This window comes from Typha latifolia, chromosome 4, assembly GCF_019914945.1.
Source record: "Typha latifolia isolate L0001 chromosome 4, TyphaL0001v2, whole genome shotgun sequence".
NCBI lineage: Eukaryota > Viridiplantae > Streptophyta > Magnoliopsida > Poales > Typhaceae > Typha > Typha latifolia.
In genome coordinates, this window is record NC_133089.1 from 11,760,285 (window position 1) to 11,774,125 (window position 13,841).

The window sequence follows — 13,841 nt, forward strand, 5'->3', positions numbered from 1 at the left end:
TCATATTATCTAGTACATGATTTACTCTTTATTTAGCTTTACTGATTCGGGGTAAGATCTATTCACTGAGCCTTTAGCTTATGATTCTCTCTTTATTTTTTTTTCTAACCCTCTCAGATATGTGGTACGTGATAGCGACTTGAGATATCTTAAGAAGATATTTTAGAGCGATGATGATGTGAGCTATAGATGGAGATTGTATAGATGATAGTTTATATAGAAATTGAGTTGTACGAGTATTTAATATTTATACTATTTTTTATTAGACGATGATTTGTATAATACATGTCGAATCATAGTGTACTCTTTATACTATTTTATATTAGACGATGATTTGTATAATATAGGTCGAATCATAGTGTACTCTTTTATTATTTGTTTTAGTTGTATCTTGATGGTTTGTTGTGGCCTATGTGGGTCCTGCCAGATTATGTAGTGGTCTAGTGTATATTATTATGGACTTAGATATTCTTATATTAACAGATTTATTTGGTTATTAGTATAATTTATTTCGTGATAGATTATATGATCATGGATAGGTTAGCAGGTTTTATTTGATGATGTCATAATTTTATGTGCATAGGAATATTTGTGCGTGACAGGCCCCGCTCGACCTGTCGCGTGCGTCGCGCGTGTCGTGTGGGCGCGTGGGCGTGCACGTGCTCGTGCCGGGCGGAGGCGTTACAGTGGGAGAGGAAGGAGGTGGAGGAGATAAAGTTTAGTGATGGCCCACCCAGCCTAGCAAGGGGAGGGAGGAGGATGGGAGTTCGGAGACAAAGAGACGAGGCTCACCAAGTTGACATTGTGGTGGAACAACATCGAGGGGAATCGAAGAAGAGGAAGTGGGGATGAGATGAGGAAGACAATGATGAGAGACAATGAGAAAGACTATTCGGTCATTAAGCTCAGTTCGATGGCTAGCCTACTTTCACACGGATCAACGGGTAGTAAAGAGCTAGACTATTCTAACTTAGCTCGACTCGACTCGACTTACTTGTGGGTGGGCCGGCAAACACTGGGCTTAGACCAGCCCATCATATAATTACCTATTGCATAATCCTCTTAAAGGATTCGGGTCGGATCCCAATATGACATCCCGTGTCCCCGATGAGATGTAATAACGGGTTCGGATAAAATGACTCGATAAATAATCCATTGAGAAAGAGCACTAAAAAATGCGGAGCTTCCAACGCTCACACCATCCTCGATTCCATCGATCTTAATTCTTCTTATTACTATTCGCAACTCCCCCACTCTTTGCACATTTCATTCTTTCTCCTCCTATCAATATCTTCGAATTTATTACCTCCTCGAGATATTTTAGCAGGTGATTTATTGCTTTAAATCCGTGAATTTCTGCTGTCATCTCACTCTTTTGTTGGGAAAAAAGAAGTAGATATTTTTCTAGGTTTTGTTCAGTAGAATTGAAGTGGGTATTTCTTGGTTTTCTGCAATTTCAAGGTTTCAGGCTTTTCGTTTGAGTATGGACTCGATGATCGGCTGCAAGTCCGTCTGCTCACCGCCTGTAAGTCACTGCCATTGCTTAGGTTTGAGCCCAAACTGCAAAATGTGAGAATTTGTACTCGTTATGCAAATAACTAAGTATTTTCTTGGGGGCTCTGTGATATGGATGTCTAGACTTTCTGATCTTAAGAGTTCATATAGTGTAGAATTTATTTACTTTAGTATCTTATTTTCAAATTTATTCAGGGTTGTCCATAAGTTTAATCTTCTTTGTAGTTATTCTTGATATTCTGACAGTTTTGAAAGCATAATACTCTCAGGTGCGTGAGGTAATAGTTGTCCGCCACTCAGGTGGACTTTTCCATGCATTTAGGAGAAGAGCATAGTGTTCCTTCTGGATATGAAATATTATACATTCTTCATAATTTACAAACTTGTTGCTATATAGTTTATTCGAAGGTTCACTTTTCTGTGATAGTTATCTTTATGGATTAATGTGTTGTTTCCTAGGACAGATTATTTGATTAAATTTTTATATCTGATATGATGTTGACATTAATTCATGATATTTCTGCCAAAAGGGATTATTTGTTGGACCTGCTAGGGGAATCAGGAGCTCACAGTGTAGTCTCGTGGTAAGAAATACACCAAACTTCCGCAAGATAAGCCTTTATCGGCAAGGAGCTGCCCGCCCAATTAGGGGTTCAAGGAAAACTGGAGGAGCTCTTAGTTCGACATGCCGGGATGAGAAGATTCTTGTGGCAAATAGAGGTGAAATCGCGGTCCGCATAATTCGAACTGCACATGAGATGGGCATACCATGTGTCGCAGTGTATTCCACAATAGATCAGGATGCTCTTCATGTACGGCTTGCAGATGAGGCTGTTTGCATTGGTGAAGCACCGAGCAGTCAATCGTAAGTGGTGCCTTCCATTTCTGCTAGCCTAATGTAGTAATATGAAAATCTTCTCGCAATGTTTTAATGATTTCACTGGTTTAAGTATTGCATTTTCATATTAATGTGCGAATATACAAAATAGTTCCATTGGAATCTTATCGTCTTCTTGCTTCACAGGTATCTATTCATTCCTAATGTTTTATCTGCTGCTATTAGTCGTGGATGTACCATGTTGCATCCTGGGTATGGTTTCCTAGCTGAAAATGCTGGCTTTGTTGATATATGCAAAGAGCATGGGATCAACTTTATTGGGCCAAATGTAAGTTACCCTCGTCTCTGTAGATACTTGTTGCGTAGAAGTGATTCACTTGATGAAAATTTACATTAACCACTCTTTGCTTCTCTGTATTGGCGAAGACACTTAAAATGGACAATTGTTTTGGCAATGCATGAATCTTGGCCTATATTTTAAGGATTGTTCTGAGCCAGTAAACGTGGCATCCATTGTTACTATTGGTATATGGTACATTAATATTTTAGTTTGATTACACATCTTTCTACAATGGCAATTCATTCAATGATTTAGTGTGTATGTTATTGCATCCATCATCTTTGTGCAGTTGGGTCACTGACGATATCCTTCTTTTGAAATTCACAAGTGTTTCTTGCCTACGAGCATGTTACTCCAGGTTATTATTTATTTGCATACAAAATATAAGTGCTGAGAGGAACATTTCTACAAGATTTCTGATTTCCCTTTTGGAGCTATTCTATTATATACTGTTATATTAGAGTTGTGACTTATTAGACTACCTTTTGGAACTGCAAAATGCTGTGATTACTGATTAGTGGATTAATCATAGATGACTAGCAATTGACATATTTGGTGAAATATACCTTCTCCTTCATATAAGAGTATAAGGCATCTTGATTGAGAATCTTTATTTGCTTCGTATCGTTTGCCTGAATTGCTTCTGATGTATAGGGAATTCTATGATCTGATCTTATGATACATGCCTATGTCTACAACATTGCATGTTCTCCATTAATTTTTAAAATAGCCTCTCCAATGATCAGGGTGAGGTGTACAACTTCCTCTTCCCTCCCTAGTCCCTAGATTTTGCTTTGCCGGGAGCATCATGCACTAAGACACCTGTAATATATAAATACATATATATATGTATGTAAATGTATATACATGTATATATATACATGATTGCATAAATAAATTAATAAAATAAGATATTTGTTGCATCACTTAGTGTGATGGAAAGGCTTACTCTTGCAGTCCTTTGTCGAGGGTTTGATTAATGGGAAAGTTGCCCATAAATGTGTATATTCGCATAAATCTCAATCCTCACTGTCCCTACACCTTCATTGGCAAGAGCCTCATGCACTAGGAGATTAGAGTACAATGTCTTCCACTCCAGTGCAAATCAATTTGATTTTTTTCTTCTCTAGCCTATGAGTCTTTCCTTTACTTGAGTAAAGATCAATTCTTTTTGCTTAAGACAGGAACATGGGATTCATTGCTACTCTTCATGCTATGCAGCCTGATAGTATTCGGGTTATGGGTGACAAATCTACAGCAAGAGAAACAATGAAACAAGCTGGTGTTCCAACTGTACCTGGAAGTGATGGATTGTTGCAGGTAGAATGAGTGAACGACAACCTATGCAAATGTGAATTTTCTATAAGATCTCAAGGACATCATGACTTAGAATAGTGATCTCCTTATAGTATTTTCTTGGTTTAATGTTCTAATCACTAGCCGGAATTTGCAGTCTACGGAGGAGGCTATCAAACTTGCTCATGAGATTGGTTTTCCAGTGATGATTAAGGTATCTTCCTTTTCATAGTACTTGGTGGCAACTTTTAGTCATGAGTCATTCACATTCATTTCTAGTCAAAGGATATGGTTGCCATATATGAAATGAACTAATAACATATTAAGAAGATGAAATTTTAAACAGAGGATGAAAGGATCTTTAGTTTATAAATTATATTAACTTTTGGTCTTTGATTCTTTATTCCATTGGAAGAATGATTTTAAAAGTAATACAATTTTCTCTATTATTTATCTTAGTAGTCTCATCCTGTATTGCACATTTATTCTCGTTCACCCAGTGAATCCACTAAACATTCAAACATGTTGCTTTTCCGTATATATTCTGATAATTGAGTACTTTGACATGGTTTTTTTTTTTTGCTTTAATGGAAAAGATGAGTTTTGACCTTTGTGTTTGATGGGAATACGAGTATTTTCATATTTTTATATGGATGAAGTCTAGGATCTATGACTGGTACCTATTTTAGTGTTTCTATCGTCAGCGAAAAGGAAAAATCTTATGGCTACTCACATTTTTGTTCCTGCCAAGCTCCTTAGGTGACAGTTGTTGTTTACTTAGTATGCAAACTTCTTTGTGCACTGGATAATTTTTGTATTGGTTTGTATAAAGCACTCTCAGATGGCCCTTTGAGCAGGAATTTTTCTTGCTAACTGGTGATGGAACTGACATGTTCTGTCTTGAGATAAACATTTTCAATGCCTCCTGATTTTCTTTATTGCACTGTAGGCAACTGCTGGCGGTGGAGGCCGTGGAATGCGTCTAGCTAATGAACCAGATGAATTCGTAAAGTTGCTTCAGGTATGTGTTATGCTGTGTGCAAAATTTCATGACTGTTTTTATCTGCTAACAGCTGAGTTTGTTACCTTCCTTTAGTAACCTTCTCAATTTTCTACCATAGTTAGTCTCCGTTTTGAAATGCTTGTTAGGAATTAGATGTCACCTGTCTTGCTTTATAGGTGACAATGATAAAATCTGCCCAAATGAAAAAGAACAAGAAAAAGAATTACCAGTAGTCATCCAGGTTCATTCTATCTTGTTTTTCTATTTGTGAGCTTGCCAAAGTGACATTGAGTGCTGGAGGATGATATTGTAATATATATTTCACATTGGTATGTGGATCCTTGTACTTGTGTCAAGGTTTGACTAGGGAGAATGGCCTGCTCTCAGATTAAATGGTTAGCTATGGTAATATAGGAGTGATGTTTTCCCCTCTTCTTGCTGTTGTAGCTAGGTTCAGAACTCAAAAGCACCTGTGTGCATAGCATGTGCTTAGATGCTTCAATCATCATCTTTAATATGCTTGATCAAAGATCAACACTAATTTATACAGTCATATATTTCATCTTGTCGATCCTCCACAACTACTCAATATAGTAGTTGAGTTATTACTTTCTTTTTTGCCATTTGATGCAGCTTTATCCGTACATCCCTTGTGGTGCCTTCCACATTTTTCTCTCAGCCTCTCACCATTTTTTGTTGCACTAATTGTCAGTTTGTTCTATATGCCGATAAGTGCATGCATCAAAACTTCTATGTCTGACCTTAAAGGATAGTGTTTTCCAAAATATTACGAGGTGCTCTATGCTGCAATGAAGTAAAACTGCCTAAGCAGGTACTATTATATGGCAAATGGTTCGCTATGTCATCTTTTGAATTTAACAAAATAATGGGACTACTAAATGTAGATGTGAGAATTGATGAAAAAGTTTTTGATCTTTCCATCCTAACAGATTACTTTTGGAATGTGGTCCCTCTCGCTGTTCTGTTCTAAATAAAAACTGCTGATATGTGTAGCAAGCCAAGAGTGAGGCAGCAGCTGCATTTGGTAATGATGGAGTTTATTTAGAGAAGTACATCAAGAATCCTAGGCATATTGAGTTTCAGGTAAACTTTTAAATTTGTAATGTGGGAAAAGCTAGTATTTCATTATCTGCATTGTATTCAAAATGTGTCTTTTTATGTTCTTGAGCTAGTTATGCTTAAAAAATTTCATGATTAGAGAAACAAGTCTATATTTTGGCTAATTCAGGTGCTTCTGATTTTCTTTTAATCTTCATCAATCAAATTGATATAAGTGACTAGAGGATATGTTTGAACCTTTTATTGTTTTCCTTTTCTTTCTAAGACAAAATTATAAACAACACCCTACATTTTGAATATATTACAAATAAAGTCTCTTGAGCCTTCTATTTTCTAACACATACCAAGCCACACCCTATTGTTTGATAGAAAGATATACTTTTACTCGACCTCAGGTAAACTTAATTATATAACTAAATTAAACCTCCAAAAGAGCTTGGAAACAAACCAAAATACTGATTTTCTTTTTATCATAGAATTAATCAAGCTTCTAAAAACACTAAAATCACATCCAAAACTGAATCTCACAAGATCAATGGATCGAAAACTACTGTTGTTTTATCTTAAAAGTCATATTAGAAGAGTGAGGAATAATTTAGGAAATATAAAAATATCATTTGAATAGACAAAAATATATTACTTTTTGTTCCATTTCATCAGGTACTTATTAAATTAAATTTAACTCAAGGTGTTGCTTGGTATTTTTAAGCAAATAGGAGGTTTATTTATAAATAGTAAAAAGAGAACTTTATTTATATAGTCAACATGTAGGGTGTCATTTGTATTTTTTTTTCTAAAAGGCAGGTCATATTTTTAGTTTTTTACCAGTTTTTATTGTTTCTTGCTCAAAAGAGCTACATGTTGTATATTACTACTATATGCTCTTACGTACGAAGTTCTCAGAATTAGTCCGGTGAATGAGAACAGGTTCTTCATTTATTTGCTGGCTGCATGCCTGTTTCAGATCCAATCTCACATAATAGTCTTGATTGGACACAACAGGTTCTTGCGGACAAGTATGGAAATGTTGTTCACTTTGGGGAGCGTGATTGTAGCATTCAGGTAGTTTGAAGTTTTCTTTTTCAATTGCTCTAATTCTTCTTAAATCAGGTAATCAAAAGTTCTTGCATTTTGATCTGAGTAAACTGATTTAAATTGTCTTAAAGGCACGGTATATATTGTTGGTCCATTAATTAATAGATTAAGTTTGTGGTTATCTGATTATTTAACATGGTAACAAAGCCAATTCTTTTGGAAGTCATGGGTTCAAACTTGGTTAGCTTTTTTTTTCCCTATTTTTTTAGTGCCTATTCTCATGCAATGTAGTGGGCTGCACATCTTGTTCTCTATCATTCGTCCATGTGTGGTATTAGAGATCGCACGTGAGGGGGCATGTTAAAGACATCATATATATTGTTGACTTATTACCTAACAATCTAAGCTTTTAGGTCAACTAGCTATTTAACAAACTATAAGACCACAACAAGTATTCAAAGGAAAATAATATACTTTTTCCATTCTGTTAGTATTTTTTTAATCTTTCATATTAAATAGCAGTTTTGAACTTCCTTTCCTTTTTCTTAGTCTACATTAACAACTAGATTAGTTTCACTTAGTTGATTCCACTAATAAAGTACTTGTTTTGTTATGCCTTTCCGATTCATTTTCAAAATCTTTGTTTCTTTTAATTTTATGACATCTTGTGGTTAATAAAAGCTAAGGTATTGATTGCAAGAGAATAGAACATGCCACATAGAAAATAAACAGTCATTAGAAGGTGTTCGGAGAGGTATATATAATGCAAATCTGTGGCTAACAATAAAAACACTGCAAGAGCTTTAACATCAACATTTTAACACACTTGTGCATTAAAGTTCACTTTCTGATTCCATATAGAGCATTGAAGAATGGAGATATCTACTTGAGTCTTCGCGATCCTTTTCCGACCACATTTAAATAGGCGTCAATAGTCATCACTCATCACCCACTATAACATCTCTTTTCACAGAATATGTAGTTATTTATGTACTAATTATCCACTATCTTTCGGCAGAGAAGGAACCAGAAGCTCCTAGAAGAAGCTCCCTCTCCTGCCTTAACCCCAGAACTTCGCAAAGCTATGGGTGATGCAGCTGTTGCAGCAGCTGCATCTATAGGTTATATTGGTGTTGGAACCGTGGAATTTCTATTGGATGAACGAGGTTCATTCTACTTCATGGAAATGAACACCAGGATTCAGGTACCAGTGCTATGCATGCATTTGCTCTTTCCACAGTATAAGTTCCTAAATAATTTTGTGTAAAAATTTCATTTATTTATGCAAAACCAGGTAGAGCACCCTGTAACTGAAATGATCTCTTCAACTGATTTGATTGAGGAACAATTACGTGTGGCTCTCGGAGAGAGATTGACATACAAGCAGGTAAATAAACTGTCTTGTCAATTTTTGCTCCAGTTATAAATTTACTAGTTGATGATTTATATCTGCCAACTACAGGAGGATATTGTTTTGAGGGGACATTCAATTGAGTGCCGCATCAATGCAGAAGATGCCTTTAAAGGATTTCGTCCAGGGCCTGGTACATCTCCCTCTTTTCTTGTTGATTTATGAGTAACTTAATGGTAGTCCACAGTACTTTGGCTGATACTTAAAATTGTACTTCGGTTTAGCTTTTGCATTATTATTATTTTCCTTCTGTTCATTCTCTGAATTATGTGGTCTATATAGTTACTATGTTACATTACCTTGTTCTCGAGTTTCAGATGGACTATAGTCATAGTAATGATCGAGAATGTCTTATCATGTTCTTTTTCTTAATATCTTCTGTTAATCAGATTGATTACGTATAGAGTTATACTATCTTTTGTTGTTTCATTCTTCCTCGAGCAAGTCTTTTTTTTTTTCTATACTATTTAGTGCATTTATAGATTAACTATCATATGATGCTGACGATTATTGATGAATATCCATCTATGTTGTCTTTCTGTATTTTACGCTTATTGTCATCTTCAAATTGCAGGGAAGATTACTTCATACTTGCCATCTGGAGGGCCATTTGTAAGAATGGATAGCCATGTTTATCCCGGCTATGTGGTTCCCCCGAGTTATGATTCCCTTCTCGGAAAGGTGAACAATTCTGTTTCTGTTGCTAATCTATAAGTTTTAGCTGAAACGGGCTGTCAATTTTTCACTACATGAGTTCAAATCTAATATCTCACAACAAGTATCTTTTATTTGATTAGTTCTCATAAGTCATAACTGGATCTCTCATTCTAAATTATATGTTCTTTTTATTCTGTCATGTAGCTCATTGTTTGGGCACCAACCAGGGAGAAAGCAATAGAAAGAATGAAAAGAGCTCTTGATGACACTATAATCACAGGTTTGTTGGCTTTCAATGAATTTTTGGACTCAAATAAGAAGACATCTCCATCCTCAAGTGGAAGAGAACTTCTACATGGCTTTTCCATATAGGCCCACAGTTAATCTTAGTCAAGATGAAAGGGCTATCTTTGACTTTGAGCATTAAGGCTTCATACTCTAGCTTAGTGTCTTTCCTGTATTTTGGGCATCCGCCAACTGCTTCCATGTAGTATAAATGCTCTAAGAATTTTCTGTATAATTCTTTTAAATAATTGAATTTATTTCCTTGATTGTTTTTCGTCATTTCTTCATTGGTATAGTTTATCTTTGGTGGTAGAGGGAAGAACTATTTATTAAAATTTAAAATAATGGATTTAGGCTTATCAGCATATTGGGCATTCACTGAAACCCTACAGATTGAAATAATGGTTTTAGGCTTGTCTTGCCTATGCCATCTAAAATAATTATGATAAATTATGATGGAATGTTACATTTCCTTCTATTTTTACTTCACATTAACTCATCAATCATTTTCTTTTACAGGAATTCCTACAACCATTGACTATCATAAGTTAATTCTCGATGTTGAGGTAGGAGACTCGAGAATCTCATGGTTGAGAAATCTAAACTTCGTATGCTCATCTTTTATGTGCTTTTATGGATTTCAGGACTTCAGAAATGGCAAAGTAGACACTGCTTTCATACCTAAGCATGAGAAGGATTTGGCTGCGGTCAGTATTTACTGTTATATATCCCACTTTGGAAAATCTTCTCTTTGCACATATATTTGATGTACTTACTTTTCTGAAAATTACAAGCATGCTCTAAGAGGGCATCGCTTGCTGTAATCGTAATGCTTGTCTCTTGCATCTAAGAGATCATGGGTTAAGTCTTGGAAGTAGTCTCTTCAGAAATGAAGTTTAGGCAATATATGTCTTCCTTCCCTGAACCTGGGGTAAGCAGGAGCATCGTACACTTGGACGCCCTTTTTGTAAGCATGGGCTACATGTCTGGAACATCAGTCGTTCCTATACTTTTGAAATTGTAGCATAGTTACACCACTCAGTAAAGCTTTTAATTGCAAAGCTTATCTTTAGACAACCTTTAGTGGCACTTAGTTCATCGTTTCTTCAGGTCATGGATTTCATTTAAATACGTAAGACTTAAGCACAGATTACATATAACTACAGTTGGTTTATAGCTATAACATTAGGCCTTCCATAACTAATGGGCTTGACTCTCTTACGTTGTCACATTTTATGCAATGAAGCATTTCACTACCCCATATCACAAGTCCTAACTAACTTTGTAGGGCTTGTCATCTTAGAGAAGATTGATCCATGTATAGTTAGCACTTTTAGGGGGAAATTGGCAAGAAAGCTACAAAATCTCTAATACTGATACAAGTCCTTTCTTCATGTAGTCATTATGAAAAAAGTGTTAAAAGAATGATACTTACTCATCACTGTCCATCTTTGGTGTCATTAATTAAGCATTTATTCTTCATTCTGCAAAAAGAATCTTGTATCTCAATTCTAGGAAAATTGAAACAAGTTTCTTTGCCATGTAGCCTCAAAAGCTAATACTATCTACTTCGGACAAAGAGCTCATGGGCATCAGCATCTAATGCAGTGTTACATGCTGCCTGAATGAATCTTTTGTGCTGGGGTTTGCTGCCTTTTGATCTCCAACAATATAGTGGAAGATTTTGATACAAAAATAACCTATGTCCTAGCTGTGCTGTCAATTTCTCAAGGAGTTCATCTTCAATTTGTTGAAGTAGTGAAGAATCTGCAAAGATCTATTAAATGGTTATAATTCTTTAACTGCCAAGCTATTGCTTTTATTTGCTAAATTTAGATTCCATTCTTTTCAAACGTGAATCTAAGATCCGAAAAAATCTTACAGACTCTAATAGCAGAAAGTGAATGTGGTTGTTTGTCGAAGTTAGTTGTGGGTCATTGTCATTCCTGTTTCAAGTCTGGTAACCTCAATTTAAGTTCAACTGACACTTTTCCTTTGCTTATTATCTATAGTGGACCACTTGGTAGTGTAGCTAAGACTTACTGGGATGTTTAGTCCTTGCTTTTTCTAAGAAAAGGTGTTTAGTCCTTGTCTTAGGTGACTGGTCTATCAGTTGTAGTAGCCTGTTGAGATTCCTAATTTATTGCTGCCTCTTGGATGCTTTTCTTTGACAAGAAAAAGGTCATGTAGTTTTCAGTGTGAAAAAATACCTTTTATTTTCTCAATACTTCTTAAGCCACTATGTAAACATTAGGGAGTTTTTAACCAAACTAGTCCTCCCAAATATCTTTTTATACATCTAGTACACTTCAAATCTTAAACATAAGACTAAGTGAATAGGAAACTGACTGGATAGAGATTCAGGAGTTTTTGACCAAACTAGACCCATTTAAATTTTTTTTTTTATCAAAATGGATTAGTCTTAAACTTATTTACTAAATAGGGTCTAATTCATTATAGCCACAATAAAAATGCTGATTAGTTCAGCATTTTTGATTGGCACGGTTGAAAGATTAAATTAAAGAGATTTATACACGTAAAATGCTAAATTAATTAGCGTTTTTGTTTAAGAAAAAAATATTATCAGTTATTAGGGCTACAATAAATTAGATCTCATTAAGTAAATAAATAAGGTTGAGAGTAGTCTATTTTGATAAAAAAAAATTTGGAACATAGCTAGTTTCGTCAAAAACTCGAGATTCAGTTACTTATATCGAAATATAAAAACTGCTAAAAAATTTACTTAGTGCAATAAATGTATTTTATATAAAATTGTTTTTCGGTTTAATGATTTTTAAATACAAATAGCTGGACTGAATCAAAAATTTCTCATGCTAAGTAATTTGTTTAACTATTTTTAAATTTTTATATAAGTTGTTTGACTCACTCAGATAAATTGGAGACGTGATTAAAATAAAATTTTGGAAGATCTAAAATAATCAAAAACTCAAACATCATCACCTAATAGACTCGTGTTCAGTTCATGAGCAGTTTCTTCTTCCTTCCTCACTCCTCGCTCCCTCCCTCTTTCCTCCTCGCCCCTCCTTCCTCTCTTCTTCACCTTTCAAGATAGATGAACTCGTATAAGAAGAAACCAAATCATAACGTGAGAAAGAATGTAGCTAAATCGTGTAATTTATGCAGGTAAAACACTTGCATCGTATGAGATTGAGATGAATGGCATGATGCAAGAAGAGAGTAAATTAATATTTCAATATGACGAATGGGTGCAGTCTAAAACTAGTAATGGAGTAGCTAATAGAACTCGGGCAATCTCATTCCATCCAATGCTGTCTGATAGTAGCAAGTCAAATGGGGGTGCCAAAATATCTGGTAGATACTGTTGGGGTTTTTAACCTATTTATGTTTTAAATACCTCACCTCGGCTCATGTTCACTTGTGGAATATGAATAGCTTTAGTTTAGAATAAGTCTCCTTATTTTATGTAGTAACTAAACAATAACTTAGTTTTTTTCTAGTATACTAATTCATCATTTTTATTTATTTTATTCTATACAACTTAAAAAATTAATAATTTAATAATAATCGATAATTACTATATTGTTTGTATATTACATATCACATCCGTTGATATTCCTTCTCTCTCCTCTCTCTTTTTTTTTTTTGAAAAATAGTCATGTCATATAAATATACTATGATATTTATACTACAACACAATACAAAGAATATAAGCTTGCATTGCCACACACAAACACTGCATAGCTATATGTCTTCACTGTCACACATTACGTAGCTATATATCTGCATTGCGACATACTACATAGCTATATATCTAAATAACAACGCATTACATAGTTATATATCCACACTGCTACGCATTCATAAATTTATATTTGTCCTAGTGCAAACATATGGAACATTTTAAGTCCGCATTATAATAAAAAATATTATGCATAAAAAACATAGATATATTATTATTACTAATTTACATTCGAGTATTTTCGTCATTTAGTATGAAACATCACCAATTTCGAATACAAATTTACTATTATCTAATATTTTAATATCAACTTTATGTCACATTAAATATAACTATTACTTTTTATACTAGTATTCAACTAAATAATATAATAATATATGTTGGTAATCTGGTATTTCTAGAATTGACCTTGAAGGGACTCTATTTATAATATATACAAATCAAGCCCTATATTTTATATATCTACAGAAAACACCATTAATTAGGTTAACACTATCATCATTTGGGTAGATGTCATAAATTTTTTTTTATTCCATCAAGTACAAATATTTTTAACTAAAATGACTAAAATAATTTTCCTTTTTTCTATTCTTAGTATGAGATTTACCTCAGAGCAAGAGAAACAGAGCAAATTAGATTAAAATGCCCTTACTTTCTTCT

The 13,841-nt window shown here is 34.4% G+C and overlaps 1 protein-coding gene across 2 annotated transcripts; it reads left to right on the plus strand.

The window, feature by feature from the left end:
• Positions 1-1,155: 1,155 nt before the first annotated feature.
• LOC140786758 (biotin carboxylase 2, chloroplastic-like) lies at positions 1,156-11,269 on the plus strand. 2 transcript variants are annotated; one of them, XM_073135390.1, is made up of 17 exons: positions 1,156-1,327; positions 1,462-1,525; positions 2,046-2,380; positions 2,540-2,681; positions 3,915-4,013; positions 4,147-4,203; positions 4,939-5,010; positions 6,007-6,096; positions 7,075-7,134; positions 8,126-8,311; positions 8,402-8,494; positions 8,570-8,651; positions 9,093-9,199; positions 9,380-9,455; positions 9,980-10,026; positions 10,105-10,167; positions 11,007-11,269. In XM_073135390.1, exons 2-17 carry the CDS (start codon positions 1,484-1,486, stop codon positions 11,061-11,063), a joined length of 1,608 nt encoding a protein of 535 aa, XP_072991491.1. In that variant the 5' UTR covers positions 1,156-1,327; positions 1,462-1,483; the 3' UTR covers positions 11,064-11,269. The 2 variants fall into 2 exon arrangements, with proteins under 2 accessions (XP_072991491.1, XP_072991492.1); XM_073135391.1 differs by having other exon boundaries at positions 1,174-1,327; positions 1,469-1,525.
• The last annotated feature ends 2,572 nt before the right edge of the window (positions 11,270-13,841 follow it).

Excerpts from the sequence above, each read along its gene's own strand:
- LOC140786758 (XM_073135390.1), top strand. The coding sequence starts at position 1,484 with ATGGACTCGATGATCGGCTGCAAGTCCGTCTGCTCACCGCCT. Across the intron at positions 9,200-9,379 it reads ATGATTCCCTTCTCGGAAAG|CTCATTGTTTGGGCACCAAC; the intron begins GTGAACAATTCT and ends TCTGTCATGTAG. Across the intron at positions 10,027-10,104 it reads AGTTAATTCTCGATGTTGAG|GACTTCAGAAATGGCAAAGT; the intron begins GTAGGAGACTCG and ends TATGGATTTCAG.